General features: G+C 34.2%; 1 protein-coding gene across 4 annotated transcripts in view; it reads right to left on the bottom strand.

The window, feature by feature from the left end:
* Positions 1-246: 246 nt before the first annotated feature.
* The window catches only part of SMAD5 (SMAD family member 5), a 52,961-nt gene continuing 39,241 nt past the window's right edge, over positions 247-13,966 (bottom strand). For 3 of the 4 annotated variants that reach the window (XM_036846791.1, XM_036846793.1, XM_036846792.1), the window contains 3 exons: positions 12,014-12,235; positions 9,944-10,200; positions 3,434-8,508 (listed from right to left, as the gene is read on the bottom strand). In XM_036846791.1, the coding sequence (XP_036702686.1) occupies positions 8,365-8,508; positions 9,944-10,200; positions 12,014-12,235 (623 nt within the window). In that variant the 3' untranslated portion in view covers positions 3,434-8,364. Of the gene's footprint in view, positions 362-3,433; positions 8,509-9,943; positions 10,201-12,013; positions 12,236-13,966 lie in introns of those variants that run through there. The other variant, XR_005019282.1, reaches the window with a different exon arrangement.

The following is a 13,966-nucleotide window of genomic DNA, read 5'->3' as shown; positions in this document are numbered from 1 at the left end:
ATTCTAGCCACAAGGAAGGGGAAAAAAGCAAGAGGGTTCCTCTGTGGAGCAGTATGCCAAAATGACACGTATCATTTCTGCTATTATGCCAATGGTCAGAGCTTAGTCGCATGACCAGCCACAGCTGAAAGGGAGGCTGGAAAATGTGGTATGCAGCTGGACAGAGGTGTTCAACGATTAAGGAGAGAGAAAATGGGTATGGTAAACTTCTAGCAGTTTATTAAACAGACAGTAAAAGGACAGCACCTTTCTTTTCATATGAAGATCATCTTTGCAGGCTTCCTGTTCATACATAACGAGTTTGTGCTTGCATTCAGCATCTTCACCTTCACTGCCATCACTAACTTGGCCTAAACAAATTCTGTAAAATTCACAGAATTTTATGTAAAGAAAAGACAACCAAGGGATGTTTACCATTAATCTTAACTAATGTCTGCATAGCCCTTCAAACCCTCCTCTGCTTTTTCTCCCCCCACAATCACACACGCACTCTTCAGCAAAATTAATCTTTTATTCTGAAGTACAAACACAGGTCACTGTTCTGTTTCTCAAAGGCACTGCGTAGGGTGCCCCACCTGAATGCAATTAAAGGCCTGACCCTCAGGCACAACAGTTGGGGGTGATATTATGGAATCTAAACCAGGGCACTAAAATCAAACTACAGGGTTCTTAACACTGCTGCCCCTGTAAGCTATGAACTAAAAAGCACACTTTTTTGTTGTTGTTATTTTCTCTTGTCAAATACATCAAGGAAACTGTGCCCTTTCGATTCTCTGGGAAAATATTAAATGTCAACAGGTTAAAGCTCTAAGTTGCCTGTTAATTTTGTAGGTTCTCTAAGCAACAATCCAGGAGCCTGATAACTTTGGGGCAAAGGTCCAAAAGCTCAAAGAGAAAGAATAAATATGAATGTTCTTAGTTGAGATTCCCCCTTTCTTCTCCTATGAGGTGGGTAATAAAGAGATCTAATAAAGTACAGAGCTCCAATCCATTCAATTAAGTATTGTCTTATTACATAATTTAAAGCTAAATTCTAGTATAAAAAAATCATATCTGGTTTCAGTACTCTCATTCATTCAACAAATATTCGACTGCTTACAATATATCAAAAACTGTTCTAGCAGTGGGAACACATATCTGGCCACAGCTTACATTCCCATGAGATGACACAGTCTATAAACAGGGCAAAGAAATAAAACATGTAGGATGTTGGATGGTGATAAATGCTATGGAGAATGAAAAACTTTTTTTTCTTTCTCCTTCTTTTCCAAAGTCTTATTTTCCTTCTTTCTGAAAGCCTTCCCAGATTAATCCCAATTGGCTTCTTCTGTCACTTCAGCAGTCTCATTAAAATATCTGGAGAGCTAAGCTTGATGTAATATGTTTTGGAAAGGTCTGCCATTCAACAAAATAAGAGACAGCTCAGAGGACAATGCTCTCTTGGGGATACAGAATTCAAGAAACACTTTGGAACCAAACCAATTTCTCTTAGAACCCTTTCAAAAGAGGAGCTATAGCTTCACCCATAATCAGCTAAATTCTTGTCAAAAAAAGGAAAGGACTGATGTAGAATGATTACCTGAATAGTTTAGAAGGATACATGCACAGATGTTTAGTGGTTCACTATTGGTTTGGGATTTTTAGTTCATACTTTCCTGTACTATTAAAATTCTCAGCATTTATCTCAGATAAAACTATTATTTAAAATGAAATAAAAGGTGACAGGAAAGGGGTAAGAGATTAAGAAAAAGGATAAGAAGGCTTTCAAAATCCATCCCAAACATCAAAAACTGCCTCAGGAAACACTCCTCACAGCAACTATACACACATCCACTTGAAACAATATTGATAATACAATAATCTTAACCACCAAACTAAATCCTCCTTCCACCCCCATGCAACATACTTTAAGATGGAGATGGTTAAGCAAGGTGCCAAAAACTCTTCTTTATATTTTCCCTGTAGCCCGTTTAAAATACAACCATAAAAAGTTATTTAGACCAAAAGAACACAGGACTTTTTTTTTTTTTTTAACAAAAGTCAGTTTATTAAAATAGGCTTACAAATTCAACAACAAAAAACACAGTAATATTTAAAATGTTAAATGGGGGGAAAATACTTTCTTATAGCCCGCTGATAGCCTTCTTATAAATATTTATAAAATATGAATTGCATCAAAACTGCTGTAATATGGAATAGCATTAGCCATTGAGTTCTTGTGTCTAAAAGAAAATTGAAACAGATGTCACAATTGATCCCTGTCACCTGAACTGTTTTGGCTATGGCAATTTGAAAACTAGTTATCTTAAATCTGAGAGAAGCCAACACCACCTCTCACTGTTCACTGAAATCTTTTGCCAGAACAAATGTTTTTAAAGTATGCTTCTAAAACAGTGAAGTTGCTACTAAATACCTTACTAAATGCCTTACACTTGAAATAAAAAAAAAAAAAAGCATAAGAAGAAACTGATTTGCAGATACGGATTCTTTTGATGAAGCCTTTTCTCTATAGAGAATAATAAGAGCTTTTATATTTATTCTTTCAGGTTAAAATATTTAGTTTGGGTTTTTCTAGTGGGGACACATGGATTTTCACCATCCCCTTCTAATTAGAATAAGTTTGTATTTCTTGTATATACAACACAGAAGGTGGTAAAAGTAGGCAGGCACTTGGTGGGGATGACAAAACTAATCTGTGATTTTGAACTTTTTTTAAAAGGAGAAAATTAAGAAAAACAAGGCTAATTCGCAAAGTGGGTAATCAAGGATTAATCTACTAAGGTCAAGTAGCATCAGAAATAATTCCTCTGATTCAAAGAAGCAGCAGAAAGGTAAGAGATGATGGTTATGATAATAATCATAATAAAAGAGCTCTGATGTGGTGGGCACTAAGTACTTTATTTGTATTACTTTATTTAATCTTCCCCCAAATCCTACAAGTAGACTTTTACTTTACAGATCTGGAAACTGAGGCACAGAGTGGTTAAGCCTAAGGGCACAGAGTTAAGGAAGCTCTGAGGTCCAGGACCCAAATGCAGGCAAGCAGACTCCAAAGCCAGCTCTGCTAACAACTATTCTCTCAATCATCTGGTCAAGACCTCTAATTTTAGATAGAGCTAGAGAAGGGAAATTAGTGGTTAAACTAAAAAACCCCAGACTCTAGATTCAAATCCTTTTTCAAAACAAAACTAAACTAACAAAGAAAAACACATCAACTCTCTTATAAACAGAATAGAAACATACTGATCATTCTGAGCAAACCTCATGCTGGGTGGAAAGGCCTAGTATATTCATTTTCTCTCGCTAGTGCACAAACAGATAACACAGCCGATCACAGCAACTGATAATCTCATCCTTTTTTATAACTTCACTCAATGAAACATGTTAAATCAAAAAAGAATAGCCCCCAAAACAAACAAAAACACACATTAAGCAGATTTTGAGATTTATTAAAATAAAGTATTAGCAAACAATATCCAAAAACAAAGTTCTTAAGAGTTATGGCTTTGAAAAGCACAATATAGTAAAACCTAATACATTTTTATAAGTATCAAAAAGATAACAGAATTGAAGCATGTTGCTAGACTTTCATTTTCTACAACATAAACAGAAGGAGAACAAGTACAAGTAAGAAGCAGACCTAGAGTGCAGCCAGTGATTTGGTCTTTATCATCTGCATATGAAATATCTTTTTAAGAGAACATGGGCAGGATTACATACAAATACCCAGTTTTCATGATTACAGTCCTACCCAATTTTAACAAGTGATTTTCAAAATGCAACTTTAACCAACCACGTTGAAAAGAAAAGCACTTGCCCAACTATTATCTCCAAGAGTCCCTACAGTTAAAATACTTAATGAATAAATCAAAGCAACATCATCTCCAATGGTATTAGAAGGGCAAATCTGATTCTAAAAGATTTCTTCTTTACTTGGGATTGTTTGGCCTCACTGGAGTTTTGTTATAGCTAACACCAGCTAGTATTAAGAAGGCACTACCTATCAATGGGGTAAAAAAAAATCTACCTCTACACAAAATTTCAAACTTTTAAAAAACAGTTATCTTCAAATAAATCCTTAAAAGACAATGGTTTATGACGATTTTAGGAATTTTAAGACCTGAATTATTTGGACGAGAACCACACAAAGCTTTTTCACTCTGTCACAAATAACAGAAGAATCCTGCTCTGAGACTAGATCTTTTCAACAAAACAACTCAACACTTGTTCTACAGCAATTGCTACCAGCAAATATTACAGCATAAGCTCTTATTGTTTTAAAAAAATTGATATGTAAAGTCCTTCTCATTGGTTTTTGTAAATCATCCAATTTTAGGGTAACACTTCAATTATAATAACTGCATTTTAGAAGAGAAGTTTCTATTATGAAAAATCCAATATAACAAAGGCTTGACAAATACTCTTACCTCTTGTAATTAGGACATGCTAAACTTCAATCCAGTGAATTACAAAGAACTAGCTAAGTTTCTGTTTAGCAGGTATTGAATAGAATTGTTTACGCAGAAGAAATGCCTCAAGTTCTCTCTCCATACATGCATCTTCTGTGAGAAGTAAACCTCCCCAGTCCCACCTCTTTTAATGAGGAAAATGCTACTCTCCAGGGGAAACAGGCATCAAACCTGAGATTACCACCCAAAAAGCTGCGCTACTGAATATCTGAGGAGATGCCCATAAACCAATACTTAGGAAAACTCCCGCCAATAAAAATCACCAAACACTTCTAAAACCACCAGGCTATCTACTACCTTAAAAGTTTCTTGCTTATCTAGCTGATGGGTATAATGAGGACACACAGTCATAATTCCTACCAGAGAGATTAAGTGAGGATTTAACTAATAAGGAAGAGCTCTGAGCCTCTTAAAAGTTAATAGGTCCAAAATTTAAATCATCATTGGAAGCTGAATTTAATAATTATCAAAAGATTTTTCCTTCTTCAGAAAGTATAAAAGATATTAATATATTTTAAGTGGGAGAGTGATAATGATCCAAAGTAATATTAAGCAAGCAACTAGAAAAAGTATAAAGAAATGGAACTAAAATGGTATATTAGATGCTCTCTGTAATAGAAATACAACACTTAAACAGGTACTATCAAACTTGAAATTAGAGTTTCTCTGCTACTGGCATGATTTCATTTTTGTATAAACCTTCTCCTTTAAAAGAACACCATTACAGGGGAACTGTTTCCCACAGGTACTCTACGATAATACTGAAGGTTATATAATGTGAGCCCCAGTCCTTATCTTAACAATAGATTTCAGATCTGAATACTTACTGATCATTTTACATCCTAAAAGAATGTCTTACTCTCAAATGTTATGAAAAGTATAAAATAGCTACACCCTCTTTCCATACTATTAAGTATAACTTATTGAACTACCTATTGACAGCAATCTTACTGTGGATTTCACCTCAGAAACCCAGACAATTCTATTATCATATTGATAGTTTACTTATATAACAAGAAAATGTAAAAGGTGATTTATAGTCTGATATATATATTTGACATTTAGATTGATGTCTCCTTAAATTTCTCTAAAGAAAAAAGTTCACTTCAGTAGATCAGTAACATGCCTACTAGTTTATATTCCATAACGTAAGCCAGGTACTTATGTAGAGATATTAGTCAAATGCACCTCTTAAATTATTTTTTTCCAGTCAGTATCTTTTTGTTGCTTTAATACATTACTGAGATTAATTTTGATTCTATTCCTCTTTTTGCATTTACCAAACTGGTTGTAATTTTATTATTCCCAGACTCTGTCTTTTCAGCTGGCATATATTTATTTAAATGTTGTACATGCTATAAAATGTAATTATTCTGGTTGTGATGACGTTTTCATAAATTTGACTATAAACCATTCTGGAGATTAAATAAAAGCTTAAAACTGTAATTTTATGAAATGGTTTCCTTCAGAGGTGCTTTTTGCATTGGTAGAATTTTACTTTGTTTTTTTAATGTCACTGGCTAATTTTTATTTCCCATCCATTCCTGTACTGAGCATCCTCAGGAATTACAGGACCAGCTGGATTGAATGAAGTTTTCATATAAAACCCAGGGGGGTGTAGAGTTAACAACTTTTTGGAAATACAACAGGCTTATTATACTTCTACATGAAACTCTTACCAGTTAATAGCTTCAGTACTGTCATTCATGAGACACAGCTCCTTAGAGAAAACACAGAAAAAGCCAATCACATAAAATCTTGCTAACTCTAAAGGCTGTTACATGAATAAAAACAATTTTTAATTAACTCAGTTGTAAGCATCAATAAAACAATTCAATAGTTTCCACCAGTTCAAGCCCACTGAAGTTGATTACATGTATCTGCCAGTCAACCTAGGTAGTTTTTCTACAAATTTGTTCCAAAGATTGTGCCATGAGCCTGCTAAGTAAAAGAATGATGTAAATAGCTAAGTTCTATCACTAAGCAAATAATCCTCTTTTGTGTGGCTGACACAATTCTGGAAGATTGAGAATGCATGTCATGTAAAACTTACGTTTAAGGCTCAGGTGACTGTCAGAAAGTTTCCTTTTACTTAGCAAAGGACTGTGAGCTGAAACACATATGGCACTTCATCTGAGAGAACTAAAACCATCCATTGGCTGCACTTTATAAAAGCAATAAATAATGTTATGGAAAACAAAAGGAACTGCATTCTCCTTTCCTCAAAAAATGCATTTTTTTCCCTCGTAAGAGCAGAAAGGGCAAAATAGAAAGTCAAATGAAACTAACATTTTAAACAGAAGACTGACATGGCTCCACATATTTTAAAAAGGCACTGGAAAATAAGCTTCTTCTAATAGGTAAGTTAGGTGGTTTTTTTCCCAAAAAAATGTATTTGTTCTTCATGCCATAACTAAGTGTCCATTTGACTGCTCCCTAGAAAAAGAGGTTAAGAGTCCTTTACTCAAAGCCCTTAAGCATGACTGATTTAATGAGTATTTTAGAGTTTTCATGTCTTTCCTCTCTGAGGACTGTGGAGACTAGTATCCACATAGGTGCTAAAAAAAATGGAAAAAGAGCACCCATGGTAACTGAGAGAATAGTCTGTATTCTTTGATATGTGAATGTTTTCAAATCAGCTAGCTCAATTCATTTAAGCATCAGACAGGTGGCCTCATCCTTGGGGCCAGACTGACGAGGCTCCTATGGATACAGGACACAGGTCCTCGCATGAGGAAACAGACGCAAGTAAGAGCAATGGGATGAAGTACATGATTTTTCAACGTTAATATCATCCTGCAGGGAATTAAAAAGGCACCTTCAATTGGAGCTACAGAATAACAGTCTTATACAGTCTTATAATCTAGGTTGAAAATACAAAAAAAGCTAGAAAAAGTATAACTTCCTATAACTGTAATCTATAAACTGCAGTGTTTAATACAAAAGGGGTACCAAGGAAGCAAGGATGAACATCTAAGTCCAAGTCGCTTGAGTGTGTTTCACAAAAGGTTACTCTAAAAACTGTCACCCATCAAAGTGCAAAATAAAAGATTAATGCATGTCAAAATTAGAGTTCTTGCAACATTGGCCAAAAGCAGCAAACACAGCTGAACAAGGCCGTGCATGCACTGTCACTAGCTATAAAGTAGTACTTATGACAGAGTTGAGTAAATGACGTATACTGGAGATCTGTTGTTTGCAATAAGTTTTTTTTAAAAAAGGAAATATTTTACAAAAGATAATATTGAGTGAAGTCACAATGCACTGACCAACATTTAGCTGTATTAAATGTAAATTTTATGTCACTTAGAAAACTATCACTTGGCTTTTACTGAACACTACCTGTTAGAGCAGTGCATAGTGTTCCTTCAAATAAAAGACTTCTTTTTTTATAGTTTCTTTTAAGCCCCTACCATATGCTTTTATAAAACAATGAATTATACTTTTTTAAAGTTGGTGGGACTAAGAAACTGGTAAAAGTACAGCTTCTGGAGAATCAAGAATAGAACGGAAGACTCTCATTGAACACCTTCTTATACTGTTATAATTTTCATCATGTGATGTATTACTTTTCCAAAAAAATTTAACAAATAAAAAAACTGAGGGGACAATAAGGCAAAAGTATGTTCCAGTTTAAGATCAATGCCAAACTTCTGAACTGGGGCACAATACTCACTCTGCATCTTTCACAACACTTTTGAGAGTTAATCACATGAACATGAATACAAACAGATGTTGATTCATCACAAAAACAAATGTATTGGTCACAATTATGTAGAAAAAAAATAAGCTGTAATATCTGTTTTCCATGTAAGCTCACAGTATCTGTACTGAAATTTTCCCTAAAATTAAAACAAGTCCACTAATAATATAACTGGAAAAGAATACTTCTGCACTATGAAACAGAAGAAATGGGGTTTAGAGGGGAGCCCATCTGAGTGAGGACTTTATCCAGCCACTGAAGAGGCCCATGAAGATGAATCTCAATCCAACATGGGGTGCTGGTAACATCTTGCCGGTGATATTCTGCTCCCCAGCCCTATGAAAATGAACAGATAATATGGCAAGCCACTTTTTAAACTGTCAACCAGTCAAAACCAATTTCAACACACTAACAAAAATAAACTTTAACAGTAGAGATATACAGACATAACTAAAGGAAAAACTATCACAAAACCAATCTTAGCATTCACCATGAAATTAAAAGCAACACAATAGCTGCATCATTATAATAACATATAATCCCTTAATAGAAACCCTTGGGGCAAGATCTGTTTCAGAATTCTTTTTTTTTTTTTACTTTTAGGAAGTTAATAATGGTGCAATACCTCATAATTAAAATATTAATATTTCTGCAGTGAGCTATTCTCTCTTAATGGGATAAATAAAACTCAAATATAGCCTCATGTAAGTTCACATCAGATTTTGTAAACAAAAAGTTTTTGATTTTCAGGGTTTTTTTCAAACATCAGATAAGGCGTTGTAAATCTGATCAATGCATACAAATGTAATTAAAGTGGCAGTCACATATCATTATCCTTTAAGATGGGAAATTACTGGGATGAATTGAGCTGGACCACTTTAGCCTAAAACTCCGAAGAGTAAAACAGAATTTTTTCACTTCTATTTGCCTGAATTTATCTAGCTCTCTGCTTTACTGCTTACAGTAGTCCTGGCCCAGGAAAAGTAAGCAGCTGTGATGAGGGTGGATTGGGAGACTATATTGAATATGCAAAAGCCATGTTTCTATAGAAGGCAAGGGAAATGCCTTCAGGGCTATTGATAAACTGCTGCATAAACAGGCCTATAACAAAGCCTATAGCAAGAAAATACTGGGCTGTGGGGCTGTGGGCCAAAAAGAAAAAAAACCTACACAGAGCATTTGACAATTGCTCTTCTTTGGCTAAATCCTTAAGGAACAAGCAGGTACAGAACAGGTTGCTGAAGTATAACACTAAAACTCTTTCTAAATTTTGCTTATGCAACATCATTTGGAATACCAATAAAATTAGGTCAAGAGCAAATGATAAATTTGAAAAGTTCTTTGAACTTTGCAAATCCTTAATAACAGAGCTTAAAACAAGGAAAATAATTTTAGTATGGTAAAGAATTCTTTAAGTCAACCTAATGGGATCTAATAATGATTGAAACTGCTGAAGCTACGGAACTTAAAAAGCAATTTTAATATTAAATGCTTTCTAGCAATTTAGCCTTTAACTGAAATCCTTTTATAAACTCAGCCCCTATTCAATATCAATATTGAGCACTTTATAATGTCTGGATTATAAAATAAAATCTTAGACCAATCATGTGGTTTAAGTTATAAATTCAAGAATTTTATTTAAAAACCTATTAAATCAGGTAAAAAATAGTACCTTTCATTTAACAAAGACTTTTTAAAATCATAACCTACAGACATATAATATACATATTTACAGTGACTCAAATTAAGCTACAGGTCACAACCCACTCACCTTGACAAAACTCATTCGAATGGTACACATTTTGGTGAGCTCATATACTGCCTCAAATCCATGGTTGACAGACTGAGCCAGAAGCTGGGCAAACTCCTGATTGTTAAAAATTTTGAGGCTGCAGCTGCTGGGAATCTTACAGACAGTGGTAGGATGAAAGCCATGATGAAAGTTGCAGTTCCTACTCTGTACAAATATGCTGCTGTCACTGAGGCACTCTGCATACACCTCTCCACCAACATAGTACAGATGAACACCTTAAAAAGACAGGCATTACAAGAGTAAACTCAACAAAGCAGTATAATGAAACCGAGGGAGTTGTATGAGGTACAACCAAGAATAACTACTAAACTATAGCAAGTCTTCAGACAGAAGCTACCACTAGATGGCCTTATGCCACCAAAGATAATCAAGAGGTTAATGTGCCTAAATCTAAAATGATCCTCAAATAACTAAGACTTAAGCCTCAAGTTGGCAGCATATTAGGTTATCAGTTCTCAGGGTTTTTTTTTCTTTTCCAACAATCATTTATCATCTCTATGAAAGAAAACGATGGCAAAAAAAAATCCCCCAAAAACCACCTTATGATGAGTCCTTTCAAAGGAATTCTTAGTGCTATCAACCATCATGAATAGTTGTTTGGCAAAAAGTTTTGCACTCTTTTTGCTAATGGAAAGGTCTGCAGCATTTAAAAAAAAAAAAAGCTAAGTCACATACGTAATTTCAGGTCATAGGAAAAGCCTTTAAATGGCAGATTTATTTTACTTTCCTTTAAAAAAAAAGTTTTGGGTATTTAAAAAATATATAAATAACATATGAATGTTCAATATTTAAAAATTCAAATTATATACTAGAGCTGAAGTTGTTCCCAACTTTTCTCTACTGCAAATGGTACTAAAAAGACCATCGTAGTACACACATGTGAGTCATAGACTGGTTTCAGGCTATGACATTAAAAACTATGTTTTGCTTCTGGGCCAATAAAAATGAGCCGTGGAAGAAAGGATCCTAGAACCGCATACTAGGAAAAAAGGGGAAAACGATTCTAGAATTTAAGAATTCACCAAGTAGATTTCTGTTAAATTATTCTACTGCAGAATGAAAAAATCAATGCATAGAAGTGAGGCATTTTACCTAAAAAATCATGGCAAGTTGACAGTTCAGTCAAAAAAGGATGGAAACTTTCTTTCCAACTTATTTTTGGACATAGTATTTTTCTGAATCTCTTCTATAAGAAATCGTATTACAATTAAAGTTATTTATTTTTCTGAATCTCTTCTATAAGAAATCATATTACAATTAAAGTTTTTTACCTTTTGTTCCTAATTTGGACCAAGACTTTCTCAAGTCAAAGAAGCAAAAAGTAGCAAGTGGTAAAAACAAAACTTCTTAAAAGAGAGGCAAACAGCTCTACCTGGGATAGGTTTCCTTTCTGACCACTTGATGCGTGAGACATTTCACTGCAATATGAAAAGTTCCTTGTTTGCTATGGCAACTATCTTGTAGGATGAATTATAAATAAAACCCTGTTACCTGAATTTAAAAGGTGGGAGATGTGGCAGTGAAGCCACTGAAGACTTACGTCATTCAAACTGGATTTCCTACCAGTAACCCTGCTCCTCCAACATAACGGAAATTCTTTCAAGTCATCAACCCAAAATATTCCACAAATATCATAATTTTAAAATTTTAATCCTTCACTAGCATTCATATATTCTACAAATATTTCTTGTGTACGTACTATGAGCCAGGCATCGTTCTAGTTGCTGAAGATTTGTTGTGAACAATGCAAATTTCTGTATAGCTTTTATTTCAGTCAAAAAGACTGAAAATTTAAAAAATAAACACAGAATAGTACGATTTCAGACCCTAAGTACTATGAAGAAAAAATAGGTAGGATAAAGAAAAGAAGTCTGTCTTTACTTAATACATTCTTCAACATCTGCAACTTGAGGGCAGGACCATGCCTTAAGCTTCTTTGTATGCCCCAGAACCTTACACAATGCAGACTACATAGCAAGCACAACAAATGACTGAATTCAACTGAATGTAGGAAAATGACAAAATTACCTTTTCCAATATGTCGCCTAGTGTTTTCAATTGTTGAATTACGATTAACATTTGACAACAATCCCAAGCAGAATCTACTTTTGTTATTTGAAGGGTCTGTGAATCCATCTACTAACACACTAGTAGAAGATGCATGAAAAGCTTCCCCAACACGATTGTTTAATTCATAGTAGACAATTGAACACCAATGTTTGGGCTCTTCATAGGCAACAGGCTGAACATCTGTGAACAAACCAGACAGAAAAAATGTTTAATGATTATCAGAAACTCCAGACTCTGTGTTTCCTTTAACCCAACCCAAGCACTATATGAAAAAGAAAATTTTCAGATATTTCACTTGTCTCACTGTCCTTCCTGACTTTCAGTCTGTTTGTTTTCAAAAAAACAAACATCAGAAATACCTTGATCATAACAATTTTCAAAATTATACGTATACACGGATAGGCAACATCACATTTTAAGTTATTTTTCTAGCAGAATCTAATCCAGGTTTAAATTTGAGATGACAAACCTCTGTTTCAGCAAACTGAAAGACTTAACTATACCAGTGTCTGTAAAATTACTTTAAACAAAAATCTGAACTAAAAAACTAAGTAAGGCTCTTAGCAGACTAGGAATAGAGGGGAACTTCTTCAACTTGATATAAAGAACATTTACAAAAAACTTACAGCTAACATCATACTCAATGGTGAAAAACTAGAAGCTTTTCTGCAAAGATCAGTAACAAGGCAAGGATGTGCTCACCACTCCTTTACAACAACACACTGGAAATCCTAGCTAAAGCACTAAGACAAGAAAAGGAAATAAAAGGTATACAGATCGAGAAGGAAGACATAAAACTGTCTGTTCACAAATGACAAGATTGTCTATGCAGAAAATCTGAAATGACTGACAAAAAAACTCCCAGAACTGATAAGCACTTATAGCAAGGCTGCAAGATGTAAGGTTAATATACTAAAGTCAATCACTTTCCTATACCAGTAATGAACAAGTAGAATTTGAAATTAAAAATTCATTACCATTTATATCAGCACTCAAAAAATGAAATATTTAGGTAAAAACCAAACAAAATAGATATAAAATCTATATGAGGAAACTATGAAACTCTAAAGAAAGAATTCAAAGAAAAACTAAATAGAGATATAGTCCATGTTCATGTGTAGGAAGCCTCTATATTCTCAAGATGTCAGTTCTTCCCAACATGATCTAGAGAGTCAACGAAATCCCAATAAAAATCCCAACAAATCATCTTGTGGATATTGATAAACTGATCCTAAAGTTTACATAAGGAGGCAAAAGACCCAGAACAGCCAACACAATATTGAAAAACAAAACTGGAAGACTAACACTATCCAACTTAAAGACTCACTATAAAGCTACAGGAATCAAGACAGTGTGGTATTGGCAAAAGAACAGAGATCAAAGGAACAGAATAGAGAGCCCAGAGATAGATCCACATAAATATAGTTAACTGATCTTTGATGAAGGATCTTGGTTACTTCCCCAATAATAGATAAAAGACAGTCTTTCCAACAAATGGTATAAGAACAATTGACATTCACAGGCAAAAAAATGAATCTAGACACAATATCTTACACTATTCATGAAAATTACCTCAAAAATGGATCACAGACCTATGATACAAAACTATAAAACTCTAGAAGATAGCAGAGGAGAATATCTAGATGACCTTGAATATGGTGATGGCTTTTTAAATACAACACCAAGGCACCGTCAAAAGAATGAGAAGACAAGCCACAGAATGGGAGAATATATTTGCAAAAGACACATTTGGTAAAGGACTGTTACACAAAATATACAAAGAACTCTTAAAACTCAACAAGAAAATGAACAAGGTAATGAGAAAAACTGGTCAAAGACATGAACAGACACCTCACTGAAGAAGATATACACATGGCAAATAAACATATAAAAAGATGCTCCACATTACAT

The sequence above is a fragment of the Balaenoptera musculus genome, chromosome 3 (assembly GCF_009873245.2).
Source record: "Balaenoptera musculus isolate JJ_BM4_2016_0621 chromosome 3, mBalMus1.pri.v3, whole genome shotgun sequence".
In the NCBI taxonomy this organism is placed as follows: domain Eukaryota; kingdom Metazoa; phylum Chordata; class Mammalia; order Artiodactyla; family Balaenopteridae; genus Balaenoptera; species Balaenoptera musculus.
The sequence above is the reverse complement of the archived record's forward strand: the minus strand, read 5'-3'. Positions and strand labels throughout refer to the sequence as shown.